Source organism: Peromyscus eremicus, chromosome 6 (assembly GCF_949786415.1).
Source record: "Peromyscus eremicus chromosome 6, PerEre_H2_v1, whole genome shotgun sequence".
Classification (NCBI taxonomy): Eukaryota; Metazoa; Chordata; class Mammalia; order Rodentia; family Cricetidae; genus Peromyscus; species Peromyscus eremicus.
This window is the reverse complement of record NC_081421.1, coordinates 122,895,240-122,909,703: the sequence shown is the minus strand read 5'-3', so window position 1 is coordinate 122,909,703 and position 14,464 is coordinate 122,895,240. Positions and strand designations below refer to the sequence as shown.

General features: G+C 39.3%; 1 protein-coding gene across 3 annotated transcripts in view; it reads left to right on the top strand.

Annotated features, from left to right (window-relative positions):
* Dnajb4 (DnaJ heat shock protein family (Hsp40) member B4) overlaps positions 1–13,774 on the top strand; it is a 29,022-nt gene extending 15,248 nt beyond the window's left edge. Inside the window, exons 2-5 of one of the 3 annotated variants that reach the window (XM_059266438.1) lie at positions 4,532–4,655; positions 4,888–5,129; positions 11,205–11,773; positions 13,233–13,774. In XM_059266438.1, the coding sequence (XP_059122421.1) occupies positions 4,919–5,129; positions 11,205–11,773; positions 13,233–13,466 (1,014 nt within the window). In that variant the 5' untranslated portion in view covers positions 4,532–4,655; positions 4,888–4,918 and the 3' untranslated portion in view covers positions 13,467–13,774. The remainder of the gene's footprint in view (positions 1–4,531; positions 4,656–4,887; positions 5,130–11,204; positions 11,774–13,232) is intronic. The other 2 variants (XM_059266437.1, XM_059266439.1) reach the window with 2 other exon arrangements.
* The last annotated feature ends 690 nt before the right edge of the window (positions 13,775–14,464 follow it).

Below are 14,464 nucleotides of genomic sequence, written 5' to 3'. Positions count from 1 at the left end.
AGAGCATATGAAAGCGTTCTAAACGGCCATTATATAATTGCTGTTATCAGAAAGGCTTGGAAGAGTTCCTCTGTGTAAGAAGAGAATGGAATTCAGATACAGAAGTCCGAAAAGGATCCTTGGCTTGCAGCGTGATGGCATGGGGAATGTCTGAGTCCTTTGAGGGTCAGTCTGGCAGTTCTTGTTTTGGTAGCTTAATGTTTTTGCAAACTGCAGTCCAGCGAAAAGACAGACTTCTGTCGCAGAGTAGTTTGTACAGCTTAACATAGTGTAAAGTTTTTATGTGTATGTCATAAATTTCAGTGTTTTCAAGAGTGTTTTTATTTTGGGGGAGGTTGGGGTTCTTTGGGGGGTTGGTTAAGACAGGCCCTGGATGCCCTGGAACTTGCTCTGTAGACCAGGCTGGCCTCCAGCTCAGAGATCCATCTGTCTCTGCCTCCCGGGCCTGGGATTAAAGTCTGCGCCACCACATCAGCTTTATCTGTAGCTTCTTTATGCTTATCTTCTAACCAGGAAGGACGGCTTTGAAGGGATCCATCATGACTGAGCTGTGTGGAGTATAGACAGAAATCAAGGCTGGGAAGATCCTGTCTCCAGAATCAGTCATACATATTTTGAGAATATGTATTTCCATGACCCCACCTACTCAGAAGGTTGAGGAGAAAGGAGTTTGATTTGGGGGCTTTTGTTGTTGTTTTGAGGCAGGGTCTCATGTAGCCTAAGCTGGTTTCAAACTTGCTATGTAACCCAAGGCTGGTCTTGAACTCCTGATTGTCCTTCCTCCCTCTCCCACGTGCTGGGATTACAGGTGTGTACCACATCTGACTGACTCTAGGACCCTGAGACCAGACTGGGTAACACAATGAAACGCCTCCTTATAAATCAATAAATCAGATTTAAAGTATGATGAATACTAACTGTGTGAAGTGTTTAATGATTTTGACTTTTTAGACAGGGTCTCACTATTGTAGCCTTGACTAGCTTAGAAACTAGCTATGTAGATCAGGCTTACCTCAAACTTAGAAATCTGCCTGCCTCATTCCTTGGAGTGTTAGGATCAAAGGCGTTCACCATCACCAGCATGGTTTTATTTTTAACAAATTCAAGGTGTGTAAGCATATTTTAACAGGAATATTTGGAAAGAGCGAAACATAACCTTGTTTGCATTTATGTGTGTGTAATTTTATAAGTAAGTGTTACACTTGGCATGATTGTTTTCTGAAAGAAAGTTGTTGGTCTTCATATAATAAAATCATAAAAGTAGCTAACACCTTTAATCTTCACAGTGTCGATGATATTTAAATACACTGCACATCATATTTAATCCTCATGGTATCTCTACAAAGTTGATATTAACCCCAGTTGACAGATAAGGAAACTGAGACACAGAGTTTAGATCCCAGGCTATACAGCTGGTAAGTGGTATTGTCAGAATTTGAATCAGAAAGTCTTGACTCCAGAATCTGTGCTTTAAACAACTATTTTAAACCATTGTAGATAGTCTTTAGTGCCACCTTGTATTTCCTTCTGTCTGTCTGTCCGTCCCCTGGGGTTTAACCCCAGGGTTTTTTCATGAATGGGAGACAAGCATTTTACCACTTACTGAGACCTACACCATTTCTTTTTTCTTTCCTTTTTTTTTTTCTTTTAAAATTTCTCTCAAGTTTAGTTTTGCCATGTAGCCCAGGATGGCTTGTAACTCATTCTATATCCCAGGCTATTCTAAAGCTCAATAGTAATTGCTCTGCCCTTAGCCTGCCGAGTTCTGAAATTACGGTACACAGCCATACCTGGATACCTTGGCAAATTTAATGACTATTGGACACACTTAGAATTGAGGGTAGGTGTTTTCTATCAGAAGCACTAGGAACACAGTGTAAAAGAGCCTAAAATTGCTCATTCTTGAGTAGGAAGTGTGGGGGACTGGAAGTCACGATTTTCTGATACAAATTCATTATGAGAAACATCAGGACTGAACATGACCTGGTCAAAAATTAAATACTGATAGAAAAGATTTTAACAGGTGCATCAGTAAAATACTAGGTAATTTGTTCTCAAGTATTTGAGATTATCTGAATTAATTAATTTATTGAGACAGAATTTCTCTTTGTAGCCCAGGTTGGCCTCAAACTTGCTATCCTCCTCCTTCTGCCTTCTTAGTGACCTAATTTGAAATTAATTTCTTCTGAGTAATCCTAGAAGTCAGCCCAGTCCTGCTAGTCTCTGTAATCTACCATAAACTGACTGATTTGTGACTTAGAAAAAAAAAGGTAGTGTTTTCTTCTGTAGCTCAGGCTGGCCTCCAGCTTACTGTGTATGTACCTAGGCTGACCTTCAGCTGCCTCAGTCTCTCGAGTGCTAGGATTTGGGCATGAACCATCACAACAGCTGAGGCTTGTTTCTGTTTTGTAGAAATACCAAATTAGAAGAAGATGGGTCAGTGGACTGATGTGTTATACTTCTATGTTTCGGGGGGGGGGGGGTTGCTATCTTCTGTGTACAAATACTTTTTCTATAGTTAATAAAACATAGTATCCCTGGGCTGGAGAGATGGCTCAGCGGTTAAGAGCACTAGCTGCTCTTCCAGAGGACCCAGGTTCAATTCCCAGCACCCACATGGCAGCTCACAACTGTCTGTGACTTCAGTTCTAGGAGATCTGACACCTTCACACCAATGCACGTTAAATAAAATTATTAAAATAAAATAAAACATAATATCCCAAGCAAGGAAGCTTGATGAAAGACAAAGTGACATTTCCCTTTAACATGCTATCGTGCACAAAAACTTGGTTGCTGTTAACCTTGATAAAATAATCACATTTAAGCTTTTTGATAGACTTGGAGAATCAATTCATGCTCTGAGTACTGAAATTACTGGTGTGAGACATCTGGCCTCTCTACTTTTAATAAAAAGAGAATTATAGCTTCATGGCAACTTACTAGTTAATACTAAAATAAAAATCTTAAGTGCAAGCCCTTATTTAATACTTGGACAAAAATAGGTTAACCTTTCATTTGAAGGGGAAAAGTATGTCAATTCCAATTGTAGTTTCTCTTCTTTTTGTATTCTGTCCCATAGCTACACACCTCTAGAAGCAAGTGACTTTTGATACTGACTTCTCCCAGATTCTTTGGATTTGAAAAAAGTCTTTTGGTATTGATATTTGTTGATAGACTAAAAAAAAAATGAGCTAGCTCACTAAGCTCCGTCTGTAGGAAGCCAAGTGTGAGAGATTCCCAGCAGCAAGGTGCTGTGGGAGGGACCTTGAGAGCTAGGAAGTCATGGCTGTGAGCAAAAGGAAGCCTTCCCAAGTGCCGAGTCATCAAAGTGTTGGCAGGTGGAGGGGCAGTTCTGTCCCATCAGGTTTTCAGTATGTTCTTAGCATGTGTGTTCATTTTCTTTCCCTTCTAACTGAACACCCCGTCAAGTTTCCAGACACCCAGGGGTTTTAAATACAGTATGAACTGAGTGCATTTCTTTGGACATTGTCTTAGTAATCTATCTTTTCAATATCCTATCAGAAATGGTGGCTGGAGCACAGCTCAGTGGTGAAAGGCTTGCCTGGTAACCGTATCCAAGGCCTTGAGTGTCAGTACTCACCTGGAAATAGGAACATCTGAGAACAGATTGAAAACCCATATAAGAGAGAAAAGATGAGTTAGTTATATACATTCAAAATATTCTCATATTTATTCAAGATACATTGTAGGAGAAAGCATCACATGGCATATAAATGTAAAGGTGATTTAAACTTTATTAATTAAAAAAATACAGCAAATAGCAACAAATGTTTTTTAAAAGAATTAAAGAAAATATACTAATAGTAACAGGGAATACAAAAAGAGGGAGAATTTTCCCCCATGTTTTCAAAAATCTTTGTCAGTAAGTACATATTTAAAATGAGGGAAAATGTGTTTTAAAGTAGTAGTTACCTTGCTGCCCCTTATACGTACATATCCAGATTTTAAGTTGATCCAGGTGTTTGGCTCTGAACTGAGCACGCTGAAATCTGATCCTTTCCCAACCTTCTCAGAGTAGGAAAACAGACCCTCCGAATGGGATCTTCTGGTTCACTCCTGGTAATGAGCACAGGTAGTGAGCTTTTACAGATAATGAATTTTTAAATATTACCAAGAACTAGTTAAAATCACTCTCAAGTCATTTATGTTAAGATACTGCTTTTCAATTTTATTGTATTATTGTAGCCTTTGTACCGTGTGAAACTTCATATAGTGACCTCCTCACCTTTCAGATTGTAGACCTTGGAATTTTGAAAATGACCCAAAATTATTTGAAGACTTTAAATTTAAACACCTCATATTTTAGTTATGCATATTTTACAGCTAGGTAGCTTGAAATTGAAATTGGAATACCTACAGTAAGCTCAAGGCTTTTTTCTATCTGTATAATTACTTTAATATGGGTTACCTAATGGCTATAATTATTTCTGTTGCCTTTTTACCTCTAATGGATAAATACGTCTGTAGTTATGGCATTCTGTGCTGAAATACTGCTTTGCTAAATCCACAGGAAATAAAATGGTAGAGCCAGAGGAAAGGGAAGAGTTAATCATGGAGGAGGAGGGACGCCGCTCAGTCCTTTGACTAGAGGCCGCTGGGAAAGTGACGTCCTGTAGCATTTGCTGTTCTAGAAAGTACGGAGACACGTAGTGGAATGGGAGGGTCTAGAGGGAGGCCGGCTCTCGGTGGTGTCTATTTATCCGTAAGTGAGCTGCTGGGGAAGGAATTAAATAGAGACGCTGCCTGCTGCCTCCAGACAGCTGAGCCGGCTCGCTGATTGCTTTAACTTCTAAGATAGCCAGCTTGCTTTATTTTCCCAGAATCATTGTCTTGCTAAGACTGGGGACACTCTTTTCTTTTACAAAGGGAAAGCTAAGTTCATTTCAAGGCATTCGAAATGGGGAAAGACTATTACTGCATTTTGGGAATTGAAAAAGGAGCTACAGATGAAGATATTAAAAAGGCTTACCGAAAACAGGCCCTCAAATTTCATCCGGACAAGAACAAATCCCCTCAAGCAGAGGAAAAATTTAAAGAGGTCGCAGAAGCTTATGAAGTATTGAGTGATCCTAAAAAGAGAGAGATATATGATCAGTTTGGGGAAGAAGGTAAGCTGCACGTTTCTGTTCCTTTGGCTCTGAATCTTACCTTTTTTCTCTCTCAGTCTTCTGATTATCATTACATTAGATTGTCAGACATACCTAAAATAAAAAGAAAAATAATTCTTGATCGTTTGAATGAGCTAGGAATGAAATGTTCAAGTTTGTCTTTTGGGTTTTTAAAAAATAATATTGTATTATACATATTCTACTGTTAGACTTACCGTTTTAGCATCTTATATTTTAAAAGAAACCTTAAATTCCTGTGCCAAGGAATGAATTGTTTAAAAGTCTTATGCAACCTGTTTTGTTTTTTTTAATGGATTTTTTTTTGGCCAAAATTAATAGAATCTTCAGTCATTTAAAATCTTAAGACTGGCAGTTCAAATTCTGGGTCATTTATATTTTACTCAAAAAACAAGAAGTTTTTTGCCTTTTTAGAACAACGCTAATTGAGACTGAACAAGACGGAGTCGTGTGTCTTAGCCGCAGAAGGCACAGGCGTTCAGCTTCTAGTTGTTTTTGGCAATCTGCCTAGAGAAGAGCGAGTTTTCCTGATGTCATGAAATACCAGAGCAAGTTTCTCAGCTTAATTGTAAATAGCGATTGTGTGCCAGGAGAAAAATCTCGGAATTTTTTTACCCTAAAATGGCCACCTAGTTAGAATAGTGACTGATTTTCTTTTAGTTAACTGTTCCTTTCAGAAATTCTACTCTATACGTGAAGAGGTGACAGCCTCCATTTTCCCTCAGCCATACTTTTTTTTCTTGCCCCCTGAGACCAGAACTTAGTGAGCTCAGTAAATGGGAGACCTTCGAGAGTCTCCTTTATCATTGTGGACCTTAACCCAGGTTTGGCCAGCATCTCCATGAAATGTGGACATACAGTAGGACTTTTACATTGTCGATTAGCAGTGACAACAGTGCCTTAGTTCATGTGAGTTTGGGGTTTTCAAATCGTAAAATTGGGACTAATGTACTCTTTCATTACTTTTCCCCAAATGGCTTCCGAGTCGCTGTGGCTATGGAAACAGTTTTGTTTTCCCTTTGTTGATAGCATTTAAACATCAGATTTCCTATTCGAAGTGCCCACTCACTTTGCAGTAAGCAAACTAAATTGGCAGTTCAGTGCAGTCGTGTGGAGGTTCTTTCCTCGTGCTTTGTTTTCTTGGACAGAGCACCAAGAATTCAGGTTTGTGCCGCTACCTTTGGTAGTAGTGGGGTGGACCTGCAGTGCCTGCCAGGTTCTTACAAGTGGAGTAACTGAAAACAGTAAGTAGTGGACTTTCCCCTCTCTGCTCCCCGTGGTCACACTGATGCCATGATGGGACTGTCTCAGGAGCCAGCAGGATCTTCAGACTTCTCCAGACTCTGGCCTCTCTTGAGAATGTGGGGAGGCTCCCTGAATTGCCATAAAAGCTGCTTCAGTAAAGGCAGGTGATTTGGTTCCTTCCATCTTATGGACTGCCCAGGTGCATCTCTGTTGTGACTACGCCATAGGACTCAGGTTTATTAAATGTGTTTGACTTTAGAGTTTTCAGGTCACCAAATGGTACACTTAATTCTTAAAGTCCTTTTGACAGTGTTTTCTTGACTAATTCCCCCCCCCCCCCCCCCCCCGTCATATTACTTTGATTTTTTTTTTACTGATCATTACCAATGACTTAAACTTTCCAAAAACTAAATCATCATTGTCTGTATGCCCTGAATTTTTTTATTTTTATTTTTTTATATTCTTTTTTATGTTCTTAGCCCAGATAAGTGCTGTGAGCAAGAGAAGGAGTGTGAGGCAGGATTCTTTTCTTACAGCATTGTAGTGCATTATTCAGAGGTACTGTGCACTTATAAGCTATTTGAAAATACAGGAGAAGGAACATTATTAAGCTTTTAGAATTCTTCCTTCACAGAAAAGTGGTTCATTTATTTACCTTTTGGTAGAATAGCACACAGTTGTTTTAAAACCCTATGGGGCGGGAGTGTAGCTCAGTGAAGCATTTGTGAAGTGTGTGGGAGCCCCCTGCTCTCAGTCCTCAGCACCTTCCCCGCAAAAATCTCCGGTAGGAACCCTGTGTGGGGATATGAGGAAGGTTCTTTTTCTTTCACTTTTCTCATTGTCTGTGCTTATAGTCCTGGGTCCTCAGGCCTCTCCAGTAGTAAGGAAACACTGAACTCTGAGATGGTGGAACTGCTAAGCCACTAGATAGAGCACCCTCCCTGTCCCATTGTTACTCTTGGAGCTAGGGGAGCAGAAAGAAGAACTATGAGATAATGCTGAATGTCTGTATTTAGGAATTAAGAGGACTATTAATCTTGTTTGTTCATGCTGTGAAATTCTTTTAACACTTGAAATTTAGAAAGCTTTTGGTTTTTTTTTTAAATGAATTAAATAGCCATGTTTTAAAGTTACTATGTTATCTAGTAGTTCTATTCCTAGGAATCTATAAACGGGAAAAACAGAACAAAACATTTGCTCATACAAAGACATGTGCCTGATTGTTGAGCAGCACCAGTGAGGGCCCTGCGTCAGAACAGTCCAAAAGTGACATGGTTTAGTAAGTGGGTAAACAAAAGTGTATATCCCAGTGGGGTACCTTTTAGCAGTTAAAAGTACCCATTTAATGGAATATATCACAACTGGATGAACCCTGAAAAATATGCTGGGTGAAAACCCAGATATAAAAGGCAGAATTATGTAATTCAGTTTCTGTGAGATGTCTGGAAAAGACAGCTTTGGAGAGATAGATAGCGGAGCTAGCTTGCCTGGGGCTGGAGGGAGAGATAGGCACATTGTGAGAAGTAGAGGACTTCAGAACGGTGGCCTGTTCCACAGATGGACGAGGGTGGTGACAAACTGTAAACCTTTGTAAGTTCATTACAGTTGAACAGCCTAGAAGTCAGCTTTGTAGTGTAATCTACATGTGAAATGATAGATCAGTTTTCTCCACAACTGAAACATTTGAAAATAACCATGGAACTACAGAAATTTAAGACTGGATTCTGACATATTCTCTGCCCTGAAGTTTTAGGCTTGGCTAAGTGGATGTGAAGAGAAGCTTGTATTAAACAACTCTTTTTCTCTATTGGGCCACAGAGATGGCCCAGTGGGTAAAGGTGCTTGTCGACATGAGTTCAATCCCTGGGACCCCTGTGGTGGAAAGAGGGAACTGACTTTTGAAAGTCGTCCTCTGACCTCTGCATGCTTACCATGGCATCAGACAGACCGGCTGACCACAAGTAATGCAACTTTAAAATGTAAAATAAATAAATAAATAATTCCCTCAAAACACACCTTAGAAGGTTCTGGTTTTCTAACATTTTTTTCTTCTTTATTTACTTTGCCTGTTGATTACTGCTTACTAATTTTCTTTGGATGCTAAAAGCAGTTTTATGTCTTCAAACTTAAGTATTTGGTATATTAACATTCGTGTGGCTTGCTGTTCTCTTTAATGCAGTTAGTCAGCCGCACCTCTTTGTTTTCTATGTTCTAAAGACACATACGTTACTCAGCTTCTTGTGAGTTGAACTGTTGAAGGTTCTTTTTCTACAACTCTGAACTCTTGCTACAAATCAAAACGTTTACACCCTCCATCTCCTTAAAGTAAGAATTAGCAAGTCCTATCATTTTTCCCTTGCAAATCTAATTCTTCTCTTGTGTTTCTTCTTTTCATATTTTTTTTGTCAGATAACGAATAGAAGTCATTGCTGTGAATAGTGTCCCCAAAATGTATTTGCTTTGCATATTAAATTGGCTAGTTGATTTAAAGCTCAAGCAGAAGTGGAATTAGAGTACATTCCCTGACTAGACGGTGTCTAGAAAACGTTTCAAAGCAGAGAGAATCCAGCTGGATGGTGATTGTTTTTATTGGGAGTTGCAGTGTACAGGATTAAGGCTGACTATCTAGCAAATGATGTGCTTGTTAGACAGCAAGAAGTTCATGTCATATTACAGCGGCATTTTGGTAGGATTTTCTCATTATTAAAGTAGCTTCATTCTTTATCTGACCTACATAGTTGACCATTCTATGTCTAGGAAAATCTCAAGGCTGAATTTTTGTCGGCTCTGATGAGTAAGTCACTTCAGCTGTGTGTAAATTTTCTCACAGACTATAATACTGACTGAATTACCATTTTTGGGAGCAAAGGAAGAGGTTTTAGGGAAAAGCCAGACCTATGATGTAATCCTGAAAATGTTATTCTTTCTGTTCTGTTATGTGCCCAAAGCATTTAGATTTTTGCCTTTTCGAGAGCTAAGGGTAGGCAAGCTCATTTACCCAACTGGTAGATTATTCTATTTTATGAAATCCGTGGGAAGAAGGATACAATTATTGAAATAACTTAAGTACTCGTTTAGTTACCTTGTCATGACTTTGAGTTCTAGACTTCCTCTGTCATCAGAGAAAGTCTGTCATTAACTGTTTCACGTTTGGAGTTACAGTGGCACTAATGAAGGTTGTCAAAGGAAGAACCGAATGAGCTGCCTGCGGCTCACCATGCTCACCCTCCCGGCTTTGTCACTCTCCATCCCCTTCTGCAAGGAAAACCCACCCTACTGTGGATGTTCCGTGCCTATCTCCCTCTGCCGCGCGCGTGTGTGTGCGCGTGCGTGCGTGCGTGCGTGTGTGTCCATCCTTTAATAATAGAAGCCAGCTATACAGCAAGATAGGGAAGTGAAGTCTCCTTGGAGTTTACAGTGACTAAATCTCATGTTGTTGTGTTGTTTTGCTTTTGCTTTGTCTTTAGGCTGATCCTTAAAACACCTTTAGTTTGAGCTTAGGAGGACTTTAAGAATTAGTTGATTTTCTTCATTCAGTAGACTGGAGTGCCTGCCATTTTTAACTCCATATGCGTGAGCAATGCAAAAATTAGTAACATACTTTCCCTGCCCTCAAATTACTCAATTTTGATTATAAGAATCTTCCAGTTTAAACTAGTTTTTCCTAGTTCTGTAATCTTCATTTCCCACCTTACTTTTTGGTCAGGAATTCCTCTAAGGCTCCTCCAGAAGCTTCCTTATAATGATAGAAATCTTTGCCAAGATTGGCCTCCTAAAACATCATGATATTGTTTTGTGGGTTTTAGTTGAATCTTCCTTTGGGATGTGGTAGAAAATACTATGTCAAATATATATAATCTTTGTCAGCCACATGTTACTTTGTCGAACCTTTGGGCAAAAGGTCACAGTACTGCTGTCAGACAGAAATAACTGGTCCGGGTCACATGCTAAAGAGACCTGAGGCTCTCGATTTCAGGTCTGGTTTTAATGCTTTGAATCAGGATGCGATAAGGTAGACCTAAGAAGTCTCACTATCGAAGATGATAATAATCTAGTGTCCACAGAAACATTTTCCATACTGTCCTCTTTTTTAGAACTTTTTCCCTTGCTGCTAAGAAATAGTTCTCTTTAGTTCTTGAACAGTAAAAGACCTGGCTGGGGGCTGGAAAGATGGCCGAGCAGTTAAGATCCTTGCTGTTCTGTCCGAGGACCTGAGCTCATTTCCCAGCACACATGTCAGGAGGCTCACAACCATCTGTAACTCTAGCTGCAGGGGATTTGATGCCTCTGGCCTTCATGGGCACCTACACTCATGTGTGCAGACACACATGCCTACACAGAGTTAAAAGTAATAAAAATCTTTAGAAGACAGCAAGAGAAAGAATAAAGCTACTTAGTATGGATATATTACTTACTATTAATTACATTAGTTAGTTATAATGGCACTTAAGGATCTAGATTCTTTGTTTAATTATTAAATTGCTTTCAATATATATCTTTAAAACTCTTCAATTTGTAATACAGTATTCTGGAATAGTAGCTTTTGAGGTAAAGAATCGCAGTTTCCTTTTGTTTTTCATATTTATTATGAAACAGATTCAAGAAGAAATTATTAAAGCTAAGAATTTGGAGGAGTATTTTGCAAGCTAAACCTTTAACTTAGGGTGGCTCTGCAGAAGCTGTGTAACCATGCTGTTTAACTATAGTGTTTCTGACCATAAGTGATAGTAAAGGTTATTAGCAGTACAGCTAGCAAATGGTCAACTGTCTAGAGTTACAGCCCTTTTCCTGACCATGTTATCTCTTCACCAGGGTTGAAAGGAGGAGCAGGAGGCACTGATGGACAGGGAGGCACCTTCAGGTACACCTTCCATGGTGACCCTCATGCCACATTTGCAGCCTTTTTTGGAGGTTCCAATCCCTTTGAAATTTTCTTTGGAAGACGCATGGGTGGAGGTCGAGATTCTGAAGAAATGGAAATAGATGGAGATCCCTTCAGTGCCTTTGGATTCAGCATGAACGGTTATCCAAGAGACAGGAATTCTGTGGGACCCTCCCGTCTCAAACAAGACCCTCCCGTTATTCATGAACTTAGAGTGTCGCTTGAAGAAATCTATAGTGGCTGCACCAAACGGATGAAGATTTCTCGGAAAAGATTAAACCCTGATGGAAGGAGTTACAGATCTGAGGACAAAATTCTCACCATTGAGATTAAAAAGGGGTGGAAAGAAGGCACCAAAATCACTTTCCCGAGGGAAGGTGACGAAACACCAAATAGTATCCCAGCAGACATTGTTTTTATTATTAAAGACAAAGAGCATCCCAAATTTAAAAGAGATGGATCAAATATAGTCTATACCGCTAAAATCAGTTTACGGGAGGTAAGTAGAGATGTGTGCTGTGGATTACTGCTAGGGAACTGTCTGAGCAGGAGCCCGCTTTTCTCCAGCGCTCTGCTCCAGTGTTCTCTTTCTCATAACAGTCCTCCAGAAGTGCTACTATTGCCTCTCTTATGGATGACGTCATAGTTTCTAAACTTAACTGCCAGTTTGAAGTGCAGGCTTCATTAGCCACTCCATGGCCCCCTGTTGGATTAGCTCTGCTCTGGTTTTTGGTTGTGCTCTGTGAGATCTGCACTAGAAATCCCATCTCTTTAATCCGTTTATACCAGTGGTTTTCAGCCTTTGTAATAGGTTGCTGCAACCTTTTAATACAGTTTCTCATGTTGTTGTGATTCCCAACCATAAAATTATTTTTGTTGCTACATTATAACTAACTTTGATACTGTTATGAATCTTAATGTAAATATCTGTGTTTTTTAGTGGTCTCAGGAGATCCCTGTGAAAGGCCCTTCTGCCCCCCCCATAAAGGGTTGTGACCCACAAGTTGAGAACCAATTGTTTATATAGTTCTGATATGATTAGTTTGGAGTAAGATTTATATAACAAGTATTAAAATGTAACAAGTATATACATGATGTATAATACCACTTTACTATAGCCCTCAAGTCCTTATTTGTACTACTTCTCAAATTCAGTTGTAACCCATGATGTAGGGTCATGTCCCTATTTAAATTCTTAAATAGCTCAATATATCCCTACCATATATTTCAAACTGGCTTAAAAGGTAGAAATCTGGCTTCTACCCCCAAATATATTTTCCTTTTCCTGAATTTGCTGTTATTACTTTGTATAGTTCTCTGTGTGTCAGAGCTACCCTCTGTGATCTCTCGGCCTTCACTGGAGCAGACCTTGTTTGGTTTAGGCACTTGGTAGTTCCAGTCAGTGAGGGGATGATCTGTGTGCCCTGTCTGAGAAACCTCTGCCATACCTTTCTGTTCGTGCTCTGCTCTGTTGAAGTCACTAATTCATGTGTATGTTTCGGAGTTCCTTGTGCATTTCTGGAGGGGAAGTCTTGGTTCATGTCCCTCAGTGGTTCACCAAGAACTATGTGGCATCTAGTAGACACTCCCAGGTCTTCTAGAGAAGGAGGTCTTGCTCCTCCTTTTGTTCAGTTCAGTTCTGAGTTCTTCCTTTCTCCCTTCAAATTCCTGCACTTTGAGTGTTGACAGCCTCAAACTGTTTACTTCCTAAGGCACTCTGAAAGACATCCTTGGCTTCTCTTGTCTTTCTTTTCCTTCCTTTCTCTTCTGTCTCTGGTAACATCTGATTATGCTTCTCTTGAACAGATTTTCTAGAACAGGAAAAAGATTTTAAAACTATTGTAATCCTTTTGGATGTTAAAATATCACCTTCATGGTGTTATTCTTCATCACCCAGCAAGATCTTATATTGTCCAGTTTGGGAGTTTATTAACTTCGTTTTATTTGGTCCACTTTAGGCATTGTGTGGCTGCTCAATTAATGTGCCAACAATGGATGGAAGAAACATACCTATGTCAATCAGTGATATTGTGAAGCCTGGGATGAGGAGAAGAATTATTGGATATGGGCTGCCGTTTCCAAAAAACCCTGAGCAACGTGGTGACCTGCTAATAGAGTTTGATGTGTCCTTCCCAGATGCTATATCTTCGTCATCCAAGGAGATCCTTAGGAAGCATCTCCCTGCCTCATAGAATGAGAAGAACCTTGCTACCCGTATTTTGATAAGACACTGAAAATACAAAAGGAATGGCAGTGGACTGATGTGACTTCTGTATAAAGATGTGTAAACTCTTCTGAGGATTCATTAAATTGCATGGATAGAGACGGGTCAAATAGGCAAAGTGGATTTTTATAGCAGAGATGAAGAAAAAAAAAACTCACTCACTGTATTGTATTTCATTTCTCTCAAATCAGAAACTTTTAGTATTTCATTTATAAGTGAAAGCTGGTTTTGTGGTCAGTAGATATACTTCTAGTAAAGTACTAGATCATCCAAGTACTTTATTGTGTGTGTCTTTAAATGACCAATGTGATAGACTCCCTTAGTAGAAATTACAATCCTTACCTGGACATGTAATATGTGGAGGAGAATAAAAGTCAAAGTCACGTGGAAATGCCATCTAGGTCACCTTCAGCAGTGCTCTTTGGGGCTGGTACCAGTGAAAGAATGTACTGATGCTATGCTTTGCCATTGTGACTTCTCAAGTATGCCGTTGCATTTCTTAAGAGCATGGTTGTAATGTTCTTAAAGCAGCCCTTTTCATAAAAAGAAAATGAATGACACTTCATCTCCTGTGGAAATCCCAATAGCCTGAGTTACTGATATTTTAGCAACAGACCGTTTTTAAATGGCCACCTGTACTTTTATGCAAGTTTGACTAAATATCTTGAACTGAATACAATAAGCTCATTTTGTTGTTCATTAGATTACGATGATTTGTTTAATAACATTTGTTTTTAGAGAAAATACTGTTACTTGGCATTAATTTTCTATTTACAGTCTCTGCTATATGTACCTTATGTAATTTCCCTAAGAACAGTGAGCTACCACTGTGGTATTAAACAGAATATGGACAGAATAGACGCTGCTGCTCCTCATGGGTCATGTTGCTACTAGTTATTATGCATATAAATATCTTACTTTTTCATGTATATAGATTGTGTTTCTTAGGTGTTTTAATTTTTTAAA